This window comes from Colius striatus, chromosome 7 (assembly GCF_028858725.1).
Source record: "Colius striatus isolate bColStr4 chromosome 7, bColStr4.1.hap1, whole genome shotgun sequence".
Taxonomy (NCBI): Eukaryota; Metazoa; Chordata; class Aves; order Coliiformes; family Coliidae; genus Colius; species Colius striatus.
In genome coordinates, this window is record NC_084765.1 from 8005929 (window position 1) to 8026500 (window position 20572).

Consider the following 20572-nt stretch of genomic DNA (forward strand, 5'->3'; position numbering starts at 1 on the left):
TACTTTATCTGCATTATTTGCCTCTCCTAGAGAAAACCTAGCTAATCTTTGTTTCATTTACAGAAAACTCTTAAAATTCTTTAAATTTGTTCCCTTGTAAGGACATAGCGATGCATACAGACAGCAAGCTAGCTATAGAGGAGAAAAATAAAAGGTGAGTCAGGAAAAACACCAAACATTTGCAGGGCTGGACTTCATCTCATTTATCTCATTTGTTTTACACATCTGGACTATTTCTTCTGTGTGTGGATCGTTTATGTTGAGGGATTTTTAGCTACCTGACATAAAAAAAGAAGTAGCAATAACAGCAGTGCCCATGAGCAGGACTGAAAGAACAGTTACAGTCCTTCACTTTATGAAAAACAGACTCAGAATAAGGTGGAAGGCCTCATATTTAGAGCAGGAACTCCTGCTATAATCAGTTTTTGAGCATGTGTATTAGTGGACCATGGTTCCTACTTGAGTTGTCCTGTATTGTCAGTGTTCAAACAATCACAAAGAGAATAAAAACTCTTTTAAGAAGTGCACATTGTATTGCAGTCATTGGAGACAAAAATTCTAATTTTGTTTTTGCAAGCACAGGTATACCATCAGAAGTTTAGCACTCACCTTTCTTGTGATATCCATGGGAAAGGTTAAAAAGCTTTGGGCAGTGTCACAGCACGAAAGGATTTCTGTCTGTATGTATTGTTTGAATTACGATCATTCTAAATAAAACAATGCTACAACCTTGTGCAAATAGCTAAGAGATTTTAATTGGAAATAAGTTGCTAATATTTGAATCATCCACACAGGTCTTCTGCGTTGATGTACGTGGATGTGTGCGTGGTAAGTATATGCTGAAACAGCTGTTAGAAGAGCGGCATTCAAGTTAAGTGCACATTAGTAGGAATAGGGCTAGTATGAAGATGATGTGTGATGATACTAGCAGTAAACTGCAATGTAAAACTTTCTATCCAGTACCAACTTTAAAATACTGTAACTGATTCCTAATGGAGCATGCTGAGCAGTTAATTATTAATCATATAGGTTGTGTAACAGCTTGAAAATGGGAGTATTTCTCTTCTTTTAGACACACTGGGATGTTTACACACAGGAGAATTTTAATTGTGTATACAATCCTGTGTGTATGATAGGGGTTATAGATGGTAGTGGCCACTCTTGGCTCCAGTTACTATGCTTGGCCTTAATTCAATTTAAAATGCTGTAGTTAGTTTTCATAGGTGGTTTTGGTTCAAATTATGATTAAATTAAGTCTTTCTCCTACATGTGTTACTTGAAACCTTAAACTATGTCATTGGAAGTACACGCAGTAGCCATTGAAGACTTGCAGGGCTTGTGACAGCAAGACCTTTTAAGTAAAATTACATTGTTTGATATCATCATCTGCTTTCTAACAGTGGTGGCTGCTGGTTTTGTCTGTATATTGCTTATGTCTCACATATTTTTGCTGTGGCAACAAAAGGTAAGTTATATGGTAAGTGAATAAAAGCTGCAGCAGCAATGCTTTATCGTGGTAAGGTCAAATGGGCAACTTGTTCAAAGCTCTTTGAGAATAAGGATTTAGATGTGTTCTCCAAGTAAAGCAGCCCTGGTGGTTTCTGAAACCTCCCATATTTATGTTGTTGGTCAGCACATAGGGATTACTACCCCTACAGCTTTCATAACAGAAAGTAAAGTGAATGTTTTTATTGGCTTCAGTGCAAGGTCCAGCAACTTTGTTTAAACAGCCAGAGAGGTAGTTTGACTGCAGTCGATGGACTTTGCACTAAAGGAGTTGCAAGGAAAGCCTGTGTGTTCTGCAAGAATCCAAGAGGCACAATCCTGGAGCAACCAGGTTTTAAAAAAACCCCTGAAGTTATTGAGTGCTTGACTGGGTATTGTAACTTTCCTTTTGATGTGAACTCTGCAAGTTCTCTTTGAGTTTTAGTGGGGTAGCAAACTCTCTGCAGGATGCTTCCAAGGCCATTTTCCCATCCTAAACTGTGGGCCCGGCAAAACATGGCATAATTGGCAACATGGTATAGTAATATAAAAGATTAATTATAGATTTCCTGCTTGTAGCATATGTAAACAATAAGTCTGATCCTCTGCTCTAGAACACAAGCCTTACACTCACTGTAAATAGAAATGGTTATATAGCCGTTTTCTAGAGAAGGCAAAACAAGTGATCAAAATAAGGGATTTATTTACACTTGGTAAATCTGTTTAGAGTTCTCACTTTTCCCATGTTTATCTGTCATCTCCTTCTGTCCCATTAAGCTAATGTCACTACTGGCCGCTAACTTTGCAAGCAGGGACAAGAAATTTCTCCCTGTCAGATAAGTGTGAGTTATGGACCTAACTGATAAGTGAACCCACCTGGAAATTGCTGCTCATTCAGCTGGACCTCCCCAGACTCTCCACAATTGTGTAAACTGGTGAGAGCTGCTCCCCTAATCCTTTGTGAACTTACCTAAAGCCACTTTAAGTAGTAACGTAAGTTAATAGGTTTTGGTTTTGTGTTGATAGACATGCATTCAGATACAGTGAGTTACTGCAGCTCACCTGAGAAATGGGAACGCCCAGCTGGGCAGATGGTAACTTCCACTTGTTTGTGTCTAGTTGTACTTGCTCATTCTGGCTGAACAGGTTTCTGGTGTGTAGATGACATCAGGTCTTTATCCAAACAGTATTGCTTGGACCATGCTGTCCAGAACACACTTAGGCATGCTGCAATCAATCTCTAGTAATAATAATTCTTGAAAGTCCCAGAAAACTTCCACAAGAGGAAAAGATGAAAAACCCATTTAAGACAAGATACGATAGTATTTATTAAGGCTGAGAAGCCGAAGCTTGTTCCTGTGTTTTTGGTGACTTCACTAATATAGTCTTTGTCCCCTACACATTTTCTTACATCTCGAGTAATTCTGGTGCTGACTTGCTGCCTGTCCAGCCCGGATGCCTGGATTGTGACCCAGCACAGCAGCATTTTCCACGGGCAGTTAGCGTGTGCCAGCACAGGCCCATCAGGTTGCTCAGGCCCAGCACATTGCTCTCTGCCCTCTGTTTGCCATGCCCAGCCTGGCTTCGGCCTCATCGAACTGGCACTCCAGCCCAGGAATGGAAGGATCAGATTGTGCACCTGAACAACACACCCTTTGTCGATTCAGTCAGTCGTCCAGAAGCTTCTGTCCTGGGAACTTGATTATTGTTCCAGTCACTTGAAAAATGAAAGGGTGGAATCCTTACAGATTTCTTATCAGTACAAAATGCTGGAGTTCGTGCTTGCCCAAGTGAGATTACGCCTGTAAGTGGCCTCTTAACACCGGGGCAGATGTGATTGGCATTGTGAGTTGAATGTTGCAGGGTGGTACCGCTGCATCCCACAGACCCTACTGCTGTATGAGCTTTTTGAATTCAGATGTACATGAGAAACTGGGACTAAGCAGATTGAATTTGTGAATATCCTGCTCGGCATCATCAGTGAGTGTCATCCCTCTCCACCCTATGGGGTTCAGCCCCAAGCAAACCTCTCGTGCTCTTTGGTATACATAGCAGAACGTGTCACTTAGTAATAAAGCAGACTGGCTGTGGGAGTGCTTTCAGCTTCCTTCATGGCTGTCTGGCATATCAAATAGCCTTTTGCAGTCCTGTATTGTGTGAACAGCTGTTCATTTTATTAAATTTGAAGTTAATAAAGGTGAAAGAGAGTTGTTCTATTCTTATAGGACCATTTCAGTATTAAATACCAACATACTGGACTTTGTATCTTCATGCAATGAAATAGAGATTTCATAATGTTATGATAATTGTGGCTTAAAGAAATAGTAATTGCTGAAACTGAAGCTGTTGATTTTTCCCTCAAGTGAGTATCTTAATGCAATAGTGAACCATACATTGAAATTTTTGTCTCATCATTTATGAGTGAAGCAACATTTTAAGGGTTACTGTTTAAAATGTTCTCCTTTCATCAACTTCATCACTGCAGTGAATACAGGCATTGTTGATATTTATGTGAGGAAAAAACAAAAGAGTAACTGTTCTAAATAACTGGAATATTTTTCTGAATTTTTATGATAATTATTAATTGCTGTACTTTTTCAGAAACAGCCATAAAGGTTGTGTTCAATAGATTCTTGTGATTGTGGCAGTAAAGTATGAAGTCTACATAAATTTAAGCTGTGTTGACATACACTTGATCTTTAAAGCGGATATTGTTACAGGAAGACATTTGAAATCTAAAGAAAAAAGTTTGGTGTTAGAGAGAGAGTCTGATGTATTTATGAGATGTAAGGTTAGCATTTGAGTTTAGCATCTGTGTTAATCCTTTAGAAAAATGGAATCTAAATTCTTTTGAAAATAAAGAATTGGATAGTATTCTGCAAGAATCCCTCTTTATTTCATAGCCAATTTTCAGTGAAAAATCAAGGGTTTTTTTTCAATTTTCGGCATTTAAAATGTGATTAATGATTGAAATGTGCAACATTTATTAGATTTAGAACATTTTCTTTTCCAGGTTTTGGGGTCCTTTCAATTTTTCTAAAAAAAAAAAAAAAGACATTCAACCAGCCTTTTTCCTTTGTTTATTTCAAGAATACATTACATTTCTCAGTTTAACCAAGCACTGATCACCACCCTGTGTTTTCTATTAATATGCCTCCATCTTTTTCAAGCAACACAGCCTCCAACTTCTGTCTTTTTGGTAATGATATTGGAAGATGTAATCACACAGTCATTTTTTTCACTTTGTAAGGTCTTGTATTCATTTTTATCTCCTTAATTTGTGCCCAGAAGACCTGAAAATTCTCATATGCAAACACTGGCTAGTTGTCTGTCCAGCTTCCAAGTTCATTATGGAAAAAGCTACACAGCACTTTATGTAAAGGTATGCATCAGTTTCTACTTTGTGATAGTACAGGTTTCCATTTTTGCCTTCTCTCTCCCCCTAATCAGAGAAGACCTGAATGTGTCTCCTTATCATCACCTTTATCCTTGAGCAAATGCTTAAATTACATGAGTTAATCAGATACTGAGCAGCAGACGTGCCTGAACTTGTGTCTGTTGAATTCAAACACACTGTTTCTGATTTATGCTTGTAATGAAACATTTCATACATGAGACTCAGAAATTCTCTAAACATAGGTTTGTAAAAACATCTTCAAAATGTAGGCCTCTCTCAATTCTATTGTAGTTGGTAGGAGTAGTTCTAGTTTCAATGAAGCTGACACATCTGTACAAACTGGCACTTAGCTGCATCATTTGTTCAAAATACATTTTAGTTGATACAACTAGATCACAAAATTGTGGTTCTGTGCAACTTCACATAACATTATTACATAGAGAGACAAAACCAGTAAAGCTTTCCATACCATCAGCCTTATTTCAGTAGGGCTGTTTACAGTCTGCCTTGCAGATCTACAGCCCGCAGTCCAGGTTTTGATATTTTTACCTACAGCAACATCTGTCTCTGGATGTGTCCAGTGGGAACTGCTTTTGGAGCAAGGTGACAGTTCCATGTGCATGTGGGAACACCACTAAGTTGGTTCTAATTGATTCGACTAATTAATTATGTCAGTTATGTCTTTCTAAGTGCCATTCTGTGGTGCATCCTGTGTTCGACTTTATGAAGGTTAATTTGGTGAAAAAACACTGTGGAAGGTGAAGGCAAATACAGCATGTTGCATCTTCATCCTGAGATCTTTCCACCACACTGTAAGGAATTACACCAGCTAAGAATGAGCATACTGGCTGCACAAGATTGTGTTCTTTCAAATGACTGTAAAAGTATAAATAAATTAATTGTGTATTGCATAAAAGTATGTCTGTGCTTCAGGAAAGTATTTTATAGTAATGTAATAAATACTACAAGATATTTATAGCATTTTTCAGCATCCTTTGATACCAGATGTTGTTGGATAGCCCATGGCTGAACAGCTGATAGCTGCTGTCTGCTCATGGAGAAACCAGTGTGTTATGGTTGTGATTGTTGTGGGGGAAACATGAAAGCAAAGGCCAAAATGCAGGGGAGACTGTTGGCCACCTGGTGATAAAATGCAAGAATAAAAACGTTATCACCTTCTAGATTAACAGCTCACAGTAACCATTAGCTGTGGTTCGCTCTGTTTCCCCGCAAGCAGTATTTTGATAAATTGTTTTCTGATGCAAGGTGTAATGTTCCCATTAACTGATTGATACACCTCGTGTTTGAAAATGGTTGTAGTTCTACAGTTCTCTCAAGACTGGTGAACCATTGCAGAATGATTGTCTGCATCACTTCAGTAATGATACAAAAACAAGTTATTTCTAAAAATGAAAGTTAGCTTGGGCATTCACTGATTTGCAGTTAATACACTTAAACATTCCAGCATCAAACTGCTACAAAAGTAGGGAATAGTAAAATAATGGGTGGTGGAAATCTCCATTGACCAATGCATTATATATATTTCTACTAAGATCTTAACAACAACTGTCAAAACAGGCACCAGGGAGTCAGGGCCACCAAGATGATCAGGGGAATGGAACATCTTTCATATGAGGAAAGGCTGTGGGAACTGGGGCTGTTTAGTCTGGAGGAGATTGAGAGATCTTATTAACATTTATAAATATCTAAAGGGTGGGTGTCAGGAGATTGGGACATCCCTTTTTTCTATAGTAGATAGTAACAGGACAAGGGGTAATGGGATGAAGCTGGAACACAAAAAGTTCCACATAAGAAAAAACTATTTCACTGTGAGGGTGATGGAACAGTGGCACAGGCTGCCCAGGTGGGTTGTGGAGTCTCCTGCCTTGGAAGTCTTCAAGACCTGCCTGGACATGTTCCTATGCAACCTTATCTAGGTGAACCTGCTTCTGCAGGGGGGTTGGACTAGATGATCTCTAAAGGTCCCTTCCAACCCCTACCATTCTATGATTATATGAACTACCTTTTTTTTTTTTTAACATCTTCCCCAATAAACAAATCTCTTTTCACTTTCTATTGTTGAAAAACAGTGTGAACTTTATTTCTGGGAGGCAAGCATTTTGCTACAGTTTTAATAGATTCCTTTTTCACTGGAAGACTTTTTCTGGAATTTCTTTTTCTCAGAGACTTAAGTTTTTCAGATAAAGTAGTCTTAACAAGAATTTCTGCTCTTAGAACTCTGTTCTTAAATGCTGTATTGCTCTGTCAGCAAAACATGAAGAAATAAATGCTGGTTTGCCATAAGTTTGTGATAACTAGTTCCCTGTACCAATTTTTCACAGCTTAAAATGTAGTCCATTGTTTATCCATTTACAGTTATATTTATCCTACCTTTAAGTGTGACAAATAAGGAAAAAAGAAGAGTAACCTGAGCTGCAGTGGATAGCAGGCATCCTGCACTTTACACCTGCTTGCATGGAACTGGTTGTAGAACAGGCTAAAGTGTCAGAGGGGATTTTGTTTTGTGAAACTACTGTCAACAATTCAGTAATCTGAGAATCCAAAATGAATTTTTGTATCTCTTGTTGTATCTATAGTATTTGGTCTTTAATGTGCATGATACACTTTTGAGTTTGCATATCATGGAGATTGATTTGGCTTTGTCTCTGCTCCTGTTGATATCAGTGCAAAAATGAGATTGAATTTTATGTTGTTTTAACCCATTTTCTTTGAGTAAGAATCATCAGAATACTCCATAATATATTTACACTTTCTACTACTACTTAGTAGAAGGTTATCCTGGCTCTCTCAACAGTTTCCTGCAGATACTAGAAAAAAGCTTTCATTACTCTGAAAGTGAATTTTTTATTTCACTACAATAGAAAATGCCTACTGCTGTAATAAACAGCTCATCCAAGGTGTCAGAGGAAAATTTCAACCATATGTGCTTGTTCAAGCCATATGTCCTGGAAACATGCAAGCACATCTGTTTAATTGCTCATCCACAGTCACGTACAAGGCCTCTTCCCAAGTTACCTTCACAAGTTAGAGCTGATCAGTCTGATTTTTCAAAAATTGCACAGTAAATACGGGGGAAATGTTGCATTCAGTGCACTAACAACAGGGTTTTCTATCCCTCTGCTAGGCATGCCAGGGTAGCATTTCTATTGCTGTGGGAAGCACCAGGGCTTGTACTGCTCTAGTGCTATGGTGCAGGCAGTGCTGCCATCCAGGCCAGAGCAGCAGTACCCTTGCCCCAGAACCACATCACTGGTAGGCACAAGCTCTGCTGTATTTTCTGCCCTCTCCCCAGAAGGTAGACGCTGTCCATGGATTCCTGCTGCTGCTCACAGAAACGAAATAACAGTGTAGTGGTTTTGCCTGGGCAAGGTTTTTGGTAATGGGGAGGCTAGAGGGGTGGCTTCTTGAAACAAATAGCTACCCCGAGCTTCCCCTGTAGCTGACAGGGCTGATGCCAGTCAATTCTAATGACAGCTGACCCAGGCCTGGCCAATTAGTGACTGAGGTGACGACTCAGTGAGTAATGTATTTGAGAAGGGGTTGCTGTGCAGTTGCTAAACTGCAGCAGTGACAGCGAGTGAGAATGTGAAAACATCTTCACAGACACCAAGGTCAGAGAAGGAGGGGGAAGAGGGTGCTTGGGCCCTGAAAGAAAGACTCTCCTGTGATCTCTGGTGCAGCCCATGGTGAGGCAGCTGTGCCTCTGCAGTCCTTGCAGGCCACCTTGGAGCAGAGACCCACTCACAGCCCATGGACTACCCCACGCTGGAGCGGGTGGATGCCTGAACGAGGCTATGACTCTCTGGAAAGCCTGTGTTGGAGCAAGTTTCTGGCAGTACCTGGGAGCCTGTGGGTAGAGAGGAGCCCACGCCGCTCTGGCATGGTTTGCTGTCAGGAGTTGTGATCTTGTGAGGGACTCGGGCTGGAGCAGTCAGCACCTGCAGGACTGTTCTCCTGGTGGGTGACCCACACTGGGGCAGGATGTGAGGAGCTGCCCCTATGGGAGAACACATGCTGGAGCAGTTCATGAGGAGCTGCAGCCCATGGGAGGGAGCCACGCTGGAGAGGTCCATGAGGGAGTCTCCTGTGGGAGGGAACCCCACAGTATAGCAGTGGGAAGTGTGATGAGGCCTCCTCCTGAGACAAGCAGTGGCAAAGTCCATCTGTAACAAAGTGACCACAACTCTCATCCCATGCATAGCTGGGGGGGAGGGAAGGAGAGTCCAGGGAAGAAGCAGGGGTTGGGGGAGGTGTTTTAAGATTTTATTTGATTTCTCATCTCCCTGTTCTTATGGTTTATTAATAAACCTTTTTCTCCCCAAGTTGAGTCTTTTGCCCATGACGCTAATTTCTGAGGCATCTCCCTATCCTTGACTCACAAACCGCTCGTTATATTTCTCTCCCCTGTCCAGTTTAGGAGGGGAGTGATAGAACAACTTGGTGAGCACCCAGACAGGGATAAACCACGACATACGTCGGTCTGGCTGTGGGTCAGCCTGTGCCCGACTGGCAGATACACCCGGAGACAGCTTCGCAGCAGGGCGCTCGGACGCGCTTTCACCACTCTGTGCCGCGGCAGGCGCGGGGGTGAGGGCCGTCGCACCAGGCGCCTCGGCGCACCGCCGCAGCCTCTCCTCTGCACGCGGACGCCCCTGAGCCCGCCCCGCCCCTGAGCCCGGCCTGGCCAATGGGGGCCGCGGGCGCGGCGGCCCCGCCCCCTGGCGGGTAGCTCTCCCCGCGGGCCGTGCGCGGCGCGCCAGGGCGCGGAGCCGGCCATGGCCACGGTGCGGGAGAAGGCGGCGGCTCTGAGCTTCAGCGCCGTTTACAGCCCCGCCACCAGACCGTCGGGTACGGGGCAGCGGGCGGGACGGCGGCTGCGCGGGGCTGGGGAGGGGGAATGGGTGCTGTGCCCTCAGGCCGGGCTCGGCGAGGACAGCTGGCGAGGCGAGGTGTATCCGAGCCGCTGCGGGCTCAGGGGTCCGGAGCCGTCCCGCGCCGTGTTCGGCCCTTGCCCGCGGGAAGCTCCGTGCCGGCGCCTTTCCCGGGTCTACGGAGATTCGAAAGTTGGCCGCTGTGCGCTGGCGGTGGAGGGAGGTGTTTCCGCCCGGGAGGCCCCGTCCGGGCTTCGCGCCTGCCCTGCCGCCGCCGCGGTCGGCCGGGCGGCCAGAGATGTGACGACCCGGGCGGTTGGCAGGCGGCAGCTCCGCGGCCGGCCCCGGGGATTCGCGGTGCCGCGGTCCGGGTGGTCGGCAGGCAGCGGCTCCGCGGCCGGGCCCGGTGGTTCGCGGTGGGAGCAGAGGCGTCGGTCGTCTAGGGCTGTGGTGAGTAACGGGGGTCTCGGGCAGCTGTTTCTGCCCTCAACACGACTTAAAAAAGTAGGTGGCTGGTTAATGAAACGTCAAGGGTGGAAGGTCGCTCGTCCAGAACAATTTCTGGGGTTTTCCCGCCTCCAGCATCTCTGTAAAACCTCGTAACCCTTAATACCACCTCCCTCCAAAGAAAGATTTTGGGGGCCTTGTGTGGACAAAGTGCTAAGACAGTGGTTAGGAGAATTGTTGCAGGTAGGGTGTGTTGATGCTTATTTTAGCAACAGAAACCAACGTTGGTGTATGTTTCGCGGTGTTGGGTTTAGGGCATTTTTTTCCTGCCACACAGGCTAGTTGACCATCAAAGCATAGTGCTGGGAGGAAATTCTGTACTCAGTTTTGTTTGTTCTGCCTACCTGAAGGTGTCATCAGGTTAAAGTATCAGCAAGCTCCTGCTTTGTCTGTCTTGTACTTTTAGAGCTTTGAAAACTGAGGATTCTGAAAGTTTTCAAGCTAGCATGGTTTAGTGTGTTATATTAAAACACTTTTTTGTTTCCCAATCTAAATCTCTTCAGAAAGCAGGTGTCTATATAGTGATGACCTCAAAGGTAACTATTGCTTTCCTTTATGACAGTGTTGGTATGTTCAAAATCTGTTGTGTTTTTTTTCCTTCTTCCTTTTTCTGCTTTTTTTTTCCTTCTATTTTTTTTTCCAGTCTTTACTGTCCCCATAACTTCCCCCTTCCCCCTGCTCTACCAACTTGCTAATTTCTGGGCTCTCTGGTAGATGGAGATCAGCTGGGAATTCTGGTGCCCAAAACCAGGATATGATTCTATAAGGCCACTTCAGACTGAAAAGACAAAAATACCTTCTGCATCTCTGTGGAAAATGTTCATGGTAATATGTTCCAAAATGAGTTGCATGGTTTTTTTTTTAAACACTGCATCACACTGTTAATTCATTTGGTTTGAGGTCTGTCATAACCCCAGATGGCTTTCTGTCAGATTGCTGCCAACTCCTTCATTCAGTATTTTGTCATTCAGTTTTTGATTTCTTTCTTCTTCCTCTGCTCTGTCTTAATAAATTATTCATCTGATATACAGAGAGACTTATATTCTAATTCTAGTCCCTCTGGTGACTGCAAGTCTTCTTAGTTAGGTGCCACCTGCAAACTTCAAGCACATTTTGCTTTAAGTTCTTGTGGAGGCTGAGTCTAGCCTCTGGTCAAACTGTTAGTTGCTGTTGTGCTAATCTTAATCAGATTGGTAAATGAGTAATAGTTCAGTGGTTTTATTGGGGGAGGGAAGACTGGTTAGCTCAAGGAAGTGGAGTTGAGTGCACAGAGCCTCAGTCTCAGTTGAAGTTGTGCTGGTAGAAGGCTATTCTGTGGGTAAGTGTTGAGTGAGTGGTGTGTCAAGTGAATTCTTGATCATCTTGGTGATATGCTAAGCACTGATATTGGGTAGCTTGCGTGTATGCAAAGTCCTGTAGGAAATGAGGCTCTGAGGTGTTTCTTCTTCCCTGCCCAGCTGTATAGTTTTGTCAGGGAAGAGGAACTTTGTCGGGAACTAGGGAGTTACAGTTCTTGGTTGTGAGAACATATGTGCTTAGGAGTAGGTTCTGCAAGTGTAACCATCCTTGGTGCTGGAGGGAGCATGCAAAAGGGTAGTGTTAAAGTGGCAGCCTAGAAAATTAGAAACTCCCGGTTGCAAAGTTGCAGGCTAATTATGTAGAAAGAGCAACCATCGGAGAGATGTGTTGGTAGAACGCAGACAGACTTGCTAAGAAAGCAGCAGAATGTTAATGCATGAGCAACCAAAGCCAAGTTGGAAGTCTCAAAGGTTTTTTTAAATCCTTACAAGATTAATGAAAGCCAGTAGTCAGGAACAGGGCAGTTCTTTTCTAATTGCAGCATGAATTCAGTCTTTGTGCTTTCTCTGCTCTTAGGCTTTAGCTTGGCACAGAAACCATTTGGAGCAACCTATGTCTGGAGCAGCATTATCAATGCACTTCAAACTCAAGTGGAAGTGAAAAAGCGTCGCCAGAACCTGAAGTGCTATCATGACTGTTTCATTGGTTCAGACGCAGTGGATGTTGTCTTTGCCCATCTTCTGCAGAACAAGTATTTTGGGGATGTTGATATTTCCCGTGCTAAGATAGTGCGTGTATGTCAAGCACTGATGGATTACAAAGTATTTGAGGCTGTTTCAACCAGGGTCTTTGGGAAAGACAAACGATCTGTATTTGAAGACAGTAGCAGTAGCCTCTACAGATTCACAAACGTCTCAAACCAAACGGAACTTGATAAAGATTACCAGCAGCGTACACAACAGAGGTCAGTGTGTGGAATGGGAAGATAAAGTTTGTACAATGGGAAAGTGTTATGTATTCTTGGGGAGAGAAAAAAAAGCTGTTGTACAACTGCAGGACCTTGGGGGGGAAAAGAGTTGATACCATACAGTTGTTTGTGGGTGAAAGATAGGTAGGCAATTTGAAGTGAGCAAATCATTCAGCCTGCCTAGTTACTACTTTTTTGTGTCTCTTATCACATCACCCTAGGGGAGGTGGGTAGGAAGGTAGAAGTTAAGTGCCTTACAGATGCTGATCTATTGGGCTCTAAACCAATGTAGCCAACAGGAATTCAAACAGGGTGATGCAATAGAAGGATCTTTAGTCCCTGTACACCTAGCTCTGCCAGAAGCAGTAATCCATGCAGTTTATTAAAAAAAAAACAGGTGCATTTTTTTTCTGATTACCTTTGCTTCACTGCACTTTAGTGTTCTGAGATAAATGTTTTCAGCTGTTCCTCCATGCATGTATGACTTGTGCCTAGGCTAGGCGGCAGACTGTTCTGCTGTTGCACTATTACATGACATGGTGGAGACAGAGGGAAGTGCCGTGGTGATGTTTTGTTTCCTTGTCTCGGGCAAAAAATCCCCTTGGTACTAACTAAACCATCACAAAGCAGAACACATTGCTATGTAAATGACGTTTTGTCAAGTAACTTCCCTTAAACGTTTTTTTTGTCAAGTGTTCATCTCTAAACATATTCTGACATTCTTACAAGAAAGTACATTCCTGTAGTTACTGCTAAAATTATTGCAATGCGTACTTTTGAAAGCAGTAAATTGTATCAACCTAAAAAGAAAACACCTTATGTAATTAATATGTTCATGATTAGCAAATGTCAACTTCTGATAAGTTGAGCTGATGTACTGAAAATTCTAGAAGCAGATATTAAAAATAGATAGTTCCTTGGTCCTGCTTGGAAAATATCAGACAAACAGTCATGAAATGGTTTCATGTTCTATGAGTTTAGAATGAAGGCATTCTTCTTCTGGGTAGGGAACAGATCTGTTTTACATTTCTTCATTTAATGAAAGGAGCGGTTCTGTTGGTAGATACAGCTTCTTGTATACAAAGCAAAGATAGTGGACATCAAAAGGATTTTGCAATGCCCTAAACCAAAGAAGCTGTAGACATTGATATTAAACAAATATTCTTGGAGTAATTTTGTGGCTGGAGTTACGTTATCTGCTTGATAGCATATGAAAGTAGTTGTGAGAGGAACCAGCTAACACGCACAAGTAGATGACAGGTTTCTGAAGCTTTTCATTAGCTGATGGCATGAGCCAGTTGCATACCTTTAGGAACGGTGTTGCTACTGATCAACCACCATCAAGGACTTTCGGGAACAGCTCTTCATTTTTGTCCTCACTTTGCCATTAGGCCTAATGTCTTAGAACTCTGGAGGTTTGGAGAATAGGAATTTTGTTTGAGGTTTTTGTAAAAATACTTTCCCCTCTGTTTCCTCTTCCTCTTAACACTTTTTCTCTGTGGTAGTTGTAGTAGTGGGCTGATGCTGACTGTGACAAGTTTCAAGAGAGGAAACTATGCACTTGCATGCAACTGTTGCATACAAGTAATTTTTAAAGGTATCATATTCTGCTGTGTGATTTGGACAGAAGAAGTGTCAGGCAGGGGAAAAGGGGGGAAAAGCTATGCAAATATTTATATAGAGAAAACAATTTTTAGTGTGGCAGTTATCCATATCTCTATGTTACATTATACATTTAGTTATCTGTGTATATGGATAAATATATATAAATTCTGTTTTTACATCTCAGACATGAGAAGAGCATGTTTCATTCTACTCCGGTCAAACCAGAAAGCTTGGAGGATCTCTGGGAAAACCTGAGTTTAAAGCCTGCAAATACCCCTCAAGTAAACATATCAGACAGTTTATCCCGTCGAGGTGAGCAAAATGGTGTATCGGTCATTTATCTGTGGGATAAGGAACAACTGTAAGGCTGGAGAGGCTTATGCCTGTCAGATTGGACAGAGATGAAAGGCTAATTATGTTTTTTGGCAGGCTTTTTGCCTTATTTCATCAGATAGGACCCATTATCTCTAGTTGAAATAAAGCAGTGTTGAATCTTGTGAAGAACACACAATTGTTTAGAGCTTGATTTTAGTTAGGAACATTCTTCATCATGTTCAGTTACCTGCACTACTTCTGTGCTTGGCTTAATCATGGCCAACAGTGTATTTTTAGTTAAAACTCTTTCATAGCATTTTAACTGTGTATCTGCACCATCTGGCACTACTTCAGTATTCTTAAGAATTCATATCCTCTCTCTCAGACTAAACTATGATCTAATGTTCTTTTTCCTTTGGTTAAAAATGCAGATGAATCCTAGAAACTCTCAAAACTCAAGCCAGATAATAGTGGAAGCTGTGAAAGGGAATCACTGTTACCCCTTTTTTTTTTTTTTTAATCCCTTATCTAGAACAAAGATTGCTTGCAAATTAGAGCACAAGGAATGTAAGGCACTTCAGACTTATACAAAAAACAATTCTTTGACTCTTGCAGTTTACTAGACAAATAGCTAATTCTTGCCTTTTACTGCCTTAAAAAGTACTTAAAGCTGATAAGGGCCACATGTTCTTCTACTGTACCTCTTTGGTAAAATGAATCTGTCAGGACTGATGGGGAGGAAAGGGAGTTCTCTTTCATAATCTCTCTTTTTGCACACACTGAATCTTCATGTATTCCACTCTTTGCAGTTATCAATGAAGTATGGCAAGAACAAACAATTGCTCGTTTGCTGCAGCTTGTCGACCTTCCACTCCTAGAGTCTTTACTTAAGCACCAAGAGATCAGACCTCAGCTTCCACAGCTAAGGAAGGGAACTGATTATGTTATCACAAGTAACTACCTAGACAGAGAGATTCTCAAGGCCTTCAGTGACTCGAAGTGAGTATTTTAGTCACCTCTTCAACTTGGAAACACTTTCTGCTTTTATGAGAATGTAAAGCACAGTTGATCTTTGATAGAAGTGTAGCAGCCTGCAGTAGACTGAGAGTAGACACTTTTCTCCCTGTTAAACTTGACTGGAATAATTGGTGAATAATTGTTGCTGAGTTCTAAACCAGAAGTAGCCAAGACAATTTCTGCTGAACATTGGAGGAGATTTTTTGAATGTAATTGATAGTATTCCGAAGGGAAATTGTTTTCTGTGTTGTAGGAAGAACAGAGCATTCTGCTATTGTTCTGAAATGTATTCTTTAAAAAAAATTACTTGTGAGGGGACAGTTTAGTTGCTCCTACTACATTAAAAAAGCCAAGGATGCTGAGCCTGGAACTGTATATAAATACAGTTAAAAACACAGTCTGAAAAACATACCAATCTAAATCAGATCAAGGCTTATATTCCTGTTTATCTCACAATGATTATGTCCTTGTCTAACAGTAGAGGACATGGCTAACTTCAGGTTTAACTGCTTGTGACTGTTTACCTGTGTGGGTGACTAATTCTTCATCTTGATTAAGTACCTAACAAAGAGGTACATGACTACAACCTACCCGAGTCTGCCAGGAAAAGCCTTGTCTTTTTGTTGATTTCTAATGTATTTAAGTACCTACATGTGCAGCATGTGCAGTTGTCACTGTCCTTAAGAAATCAGTTTACCTACTTTCTATGAAAAACAATGAGAGTGACTGAAAGGCATCAATAAGTACTGCTACAAAGTTAAACCTCTCTGTCTTCTAGAACAGATGAATGGCTCTCAGCAGCAATAGATTGCTTGGAGTATCTTCCAGATCATATGGTGGTAGATATTCGCAGGAACTTGCCTGATCAACCAGATAAAGCAGACACATGGAAGCTACTGCTGTTTGAAAATATTGGTAGATACTATGGCCAAAAAAAGGAGCCACTGTTAAGCCACGCATCTGAAATTCATTCTGGCATTGCAGAACTATTAGGTAAGTAAAATAAAGTTCTTCAGCTTATGTTAGATACATGCTGCAGCAGCCAAGCTTAAAGACTAACTTCTGCACATTTGTTTTTAAATTCTAATCATGAAAACTGTGCTTTGAAACTTTGGTCCCGACTGTTGCAGTTTCTGTAGTTTCTGTTCAGATCTATGTAGAAGGTTGTGAAACTGGAGTGCTATCATTATTGTAGTAGTTGATATCCATAGGGAATTTAATATAAATATTACAAAAATATAAGTTAATAGTAAATATTTAGGCCCTGAATTGTAAACTTAAAGCTGTGTAGATGCTTTGTACCTCATTCACGACTATTCCCTCTTTTTCACAGAAATGTGCCTGCCTTAAATGTTACGTTTATACATACTTTTAGAAAGCTTTTGATGTTTTAGTCTTGGATTAATATAATCTCATCCCTGTTCTTATTTTTCTTAATCCTTTTCTGCCTGATTGTTGTTCCTCATTGGTGGGAATATTTTGCATTTTTATTCCTCATCCCTACATGGTAAAGATTGGATACTGTACAACCTACTTCATTTCAATAATTCACACATCTGAAATGGATATTCTCATAGTAAGACAAATTAAAACTTAGCAAAGCTCTAAGAAATGGCTGGAATTTAATTCATCAAGCTAACCCATTTATTTAGGGCATAATTCCTGATTTCTTGGGAGATTGTTGGGGCCTGGGCTATGGAGTCAGACAGAAACAGAGAAAGTCAGCAGTTTGTCTTTGAGTTGCCTTCTGCAGCAGAAAAGAAAGGACTGCCGATGTGATAGCAAGCTTGAGCAAGGGGAAAACCGAAACTGCAGATTTTAACAGAAACAAGGTCAAATCAAGAAGAGAGGTCAGAGCATTAAACTAAGCATTGTTAGAAGATTGAATAGAGCATTCAATTTAGCATTGTATGATTGGTTGCACCTGACTAACAAATTGTAACATATGTAACTAACAATAGTATAAAGTTAAGTAAATGTAAGGTAAGTATAACCATAGTCTAGTGTTAGAGAAAACTAACTGAAGGCCGAACAGATGGGGTGATATTTTAAGCACAATAAGACTGATGTTTTAAGTACAATAAGGATGGTGTTTTTACACAATGAGGTTGGTGTCTTAAGTTGTTACAAAAATGAAACTTTGAGGCCTTATGCATAGCGCGTGATCCTTAGTATTAACTACTTGCCATGAATTGTAGCACATATACAGCATTTGGAAAAGGTGTATGTGATGATTATGTGACAATAAAATGGAGCTGATGCACATCATGTTGGTGTCTGGTCACTCCCATCTCGCGCAACAAAGAACCCCTGCACAATGAAAAAAAAACCCTGCAGGAGATTGTTATTTCCACAGCAAGAGGTCATTCATTTTTATAACAGAACCATTTTCCTTTTTCAGTATTTCACATATCATTCAAGGTGGCTGAACTGTAATTGGACTTAATTGAAACTGAGCTTTCTTGAATATCAGGTTAAAAGCCTGGGTGCGGGCTTTTCTCAGATTGTATGAACAGCTCTCACTGCCCCCATGAGAAATTCCTGTCAGCATGAATTATTTTGTTTGATTCTATGGTCATCTCTGTTTAGAGGGATGAACATCTTTTTCAGTGGCTAATTTAGGTGGTTTGCTGTAACATTTATTTAAATAAATATGGCAATAGATACATTTTTCTCTCCCCAGTGAATGGGAAGATGGAGCAGTCTTTAGAAGCTATTCAACTCTATTTGAAACTTCTAGACAGCCAAGTCAGGGAGGAGTTCAGAAGACTACTGTACTTCATGGCTGTTGCAGCACATAATAGTGAGCTCAAACTACAAAAAGAGGTAAATGTTTATACTTGTGTTGCTTTACACTTACTGGAACCTAGAGGTCCCACATACTGGTCAAAAAACTTATAGCTTAAATATGTGACTACAGGAAAACTGATGACTCAAGAAGGGTGTTGTCTGTGTTCTAAAAGGGGAGAGACTAATTCTCCTCTTCTGGTCATTATTTCATATTAGAGTGACAACAGGATGGTTGTGAAAAGAACATTCTCTAAAGCTATTATCAACAATAAAACCTTATCCAGAGGGAAGACTGACCTCCTGATCTTATTCCTTGTGGATCACCAAAAAGATGTGTTAAAGGTAAGTGCTACAAACTGGCCAGGTATTTGTTATCTTGTGTGCCTATGCAGAAGTGCCTTTTTTAAGCTACTGTTTTACTATCTTCTCTTTCTATTCAAGATCCCAGGTACACTACATAGAATGGTCAGCAATAAACTGGAGGCTTTGCAGAAAGGCCAAGATCCTAGTAAAATAACAGGTAACAGTTTAAACTGAACTTTTTATTCTTGTCATGGACCCAAATGAGAAATGAAAGGAATTCAGATGATACAAAAAGACTTGCTGTAACAATTCCTAACTTTAAAGAAAGACGGGTCTGTAGAATCGTGAGGGTGGCTGACTGTGCTGTTAGCTAACTGAATGTCTCCTGTTTCCTTTTAGGCTATACCTTTTGTCAGAAACTTGATGAAAGAGAATATCGCTCCAATACAGAGAAGACTACAAGAGATGAGTTGTTTTCTCTCTTGAAAGCTATTGATGAAGATTCAAAGCTCTCTGACAAAGAGAGAAAGAGACTGCTAGGTCAGTTTCATAGTAGTAATCCAAGTATTTTTATGCAGTATTTTGGAGACAGAGTTACTAATATGTGTGTGTGACTTTAAATACAGATTACTTTCTATACTCCAGCATTGAAAACACTAATATATTGTATTTTTTTTGTATTCAAGTATCTAATAAAATTATTTTGTGGAAATGGATGGAATTTATGCAATTATTTCCAAGAACAATGGTACCCAAGTTTAGCCTTATAGTTCAGCTTTCTTCATTATTTATTGCTGTAGGATCAAAATAATTCTTCCTTATCTCCACATAAAGCTGAGCCTGACACCCTCTGTTCCAGGTATCAGAATTACTGAGATGGGAAACACCTCTCCCTGAACCAGATCTCTCTGACTTCTTTTCCCCCAGCACTGATTTTTACGTTGAATGCTGTTTTTCTGCTTGGCCTTGCATTATGTGACTCTGTCAATAGCACTGGTCTTTGACTTGCTATGTAACAGACAGGGCTGAATAACATCTTCTGCTTGATATCCCACAGCTTTTCTTTAAGCTTGCCAGCTAATTCTACACTGTACGTACGTGACAAATGACTGTGCTGTTTTAAGCTAAAATGGCACCATATTGAGGAATTGCCAGGGAAGATGGCTGAGTTGTTTTCCCAGCTCCGGGAAAAAAAAACCAACAAGCCTGCTCTGTACTCTGAACTCCCATTGACTCTCCTGGGATGGTAAAATACTCTGGGTTTTTAAGTCACTAGGGCTTTGGTTGTTTATGGCTAGCTATCTTCATCCCTGCAGTGTTTTGCTGTATAAGCTCTATTGATGTCACCAGCTGTAATTAGAAAAGAGATGGAACAAATGAAAGGCCTTTGCGTTGTCTTATGGCTGTGTATTTTATCTATGTCTAGTCTATAGTAGAAATCCCAAGCTGTGCAACACAGACAATTGCAAGCAGGAAAATATATAGCATGATTAGAGATCTAATTTTGACTCTTGCAGAGTTGTCTTTGTGATGATGCCAGAAAAACTTTAATAAAGTTACTCGTGCAAGAAATCACAAGTTTTATTCCCCACACAGTGTAGATGGAGATCTGTTCTCTTTTATTTGGGAGAAAAAGATAATTTACTTGGGATCAAAGGTATCTTAAACATGAAAACAAAGCTTTGACTATTCCAAACATGTGCAGTGAGCTGTTTTTAAAACCAATCCTATGTGAGATACTGCTCTGTAATGTACCAGTAACTCCTCAGTTATTAGTGGTGTCTGTCACTGCTGGTTATTGCTTCTCCAGAGCTTTTTCCCTGAAAATGAGATGATTTGGTGTGCAACAGGACAATATGTTACTGTACTCTGATTGAACATTGAAGACAAATGTGCAAGAAGCTCATTTGAGTCAGCTAGAAAGGACTGTTAAAAGATCATCAGTTCTTGAAAACAGTAGCAGGGGGAGAGTGTAACCCTTTCTGATAGGGGTGG

The 20572-nt window shown here is 41.0% G+C and overlaps 1 protein-coding gene across 1 annotated transcript; it reads left to right on the forward strand.

Annotated features, from left to right (window-relative positions):
- The first annotated feature begins 9678 nt into the window (after window positions 1-9678).
- On the forward strand, window positions 9679-19191 carry DEPDC7 (DEP domain containing 7). Its single transcript, XM_062000139.1, has 9 exons — window positions 9679-9751; window positions 12157-12544; window positions 14337-14464; window positions 15277-15466; window positions 16263-16477; window positions 18168-18310; window positions 18491-18616; window positions 18716-18794; window positions 18977-19191. Exons 1-9 carry the CDS (start codon window positions 9679-9681, stop codon window positions 19189-19191), a joined length of 1557 nt encoding a protein of 518 aa, XP_061856123.1.
- Window positions 19192-20572: the final 1381 nt, after the last annotated feature.

Coding starts and splice junctions, on each gene's coding strand:
- DEPDC7 (XM_062000139.1), top strand. CDS start 9,679: ATGGCCACGGTGCGGGAGAAGGCGGCGGCTCTGAGCTTCAGCGCCGTT. Junction 18,617..18,715: donor ACCAAAAAGATGTGTTAAAG/GTAAGTGCTACA, acceptor TTTCTATTCAAG/ATCCCAGGTACACTACATAG. Junction 18,795..18,976: donor AGATCCTAGTAAAATAACAG/GTAACAGTTTAA, acceptor GTTTCCTTTTAG/GCTATACCTTTTGTCAGAAA.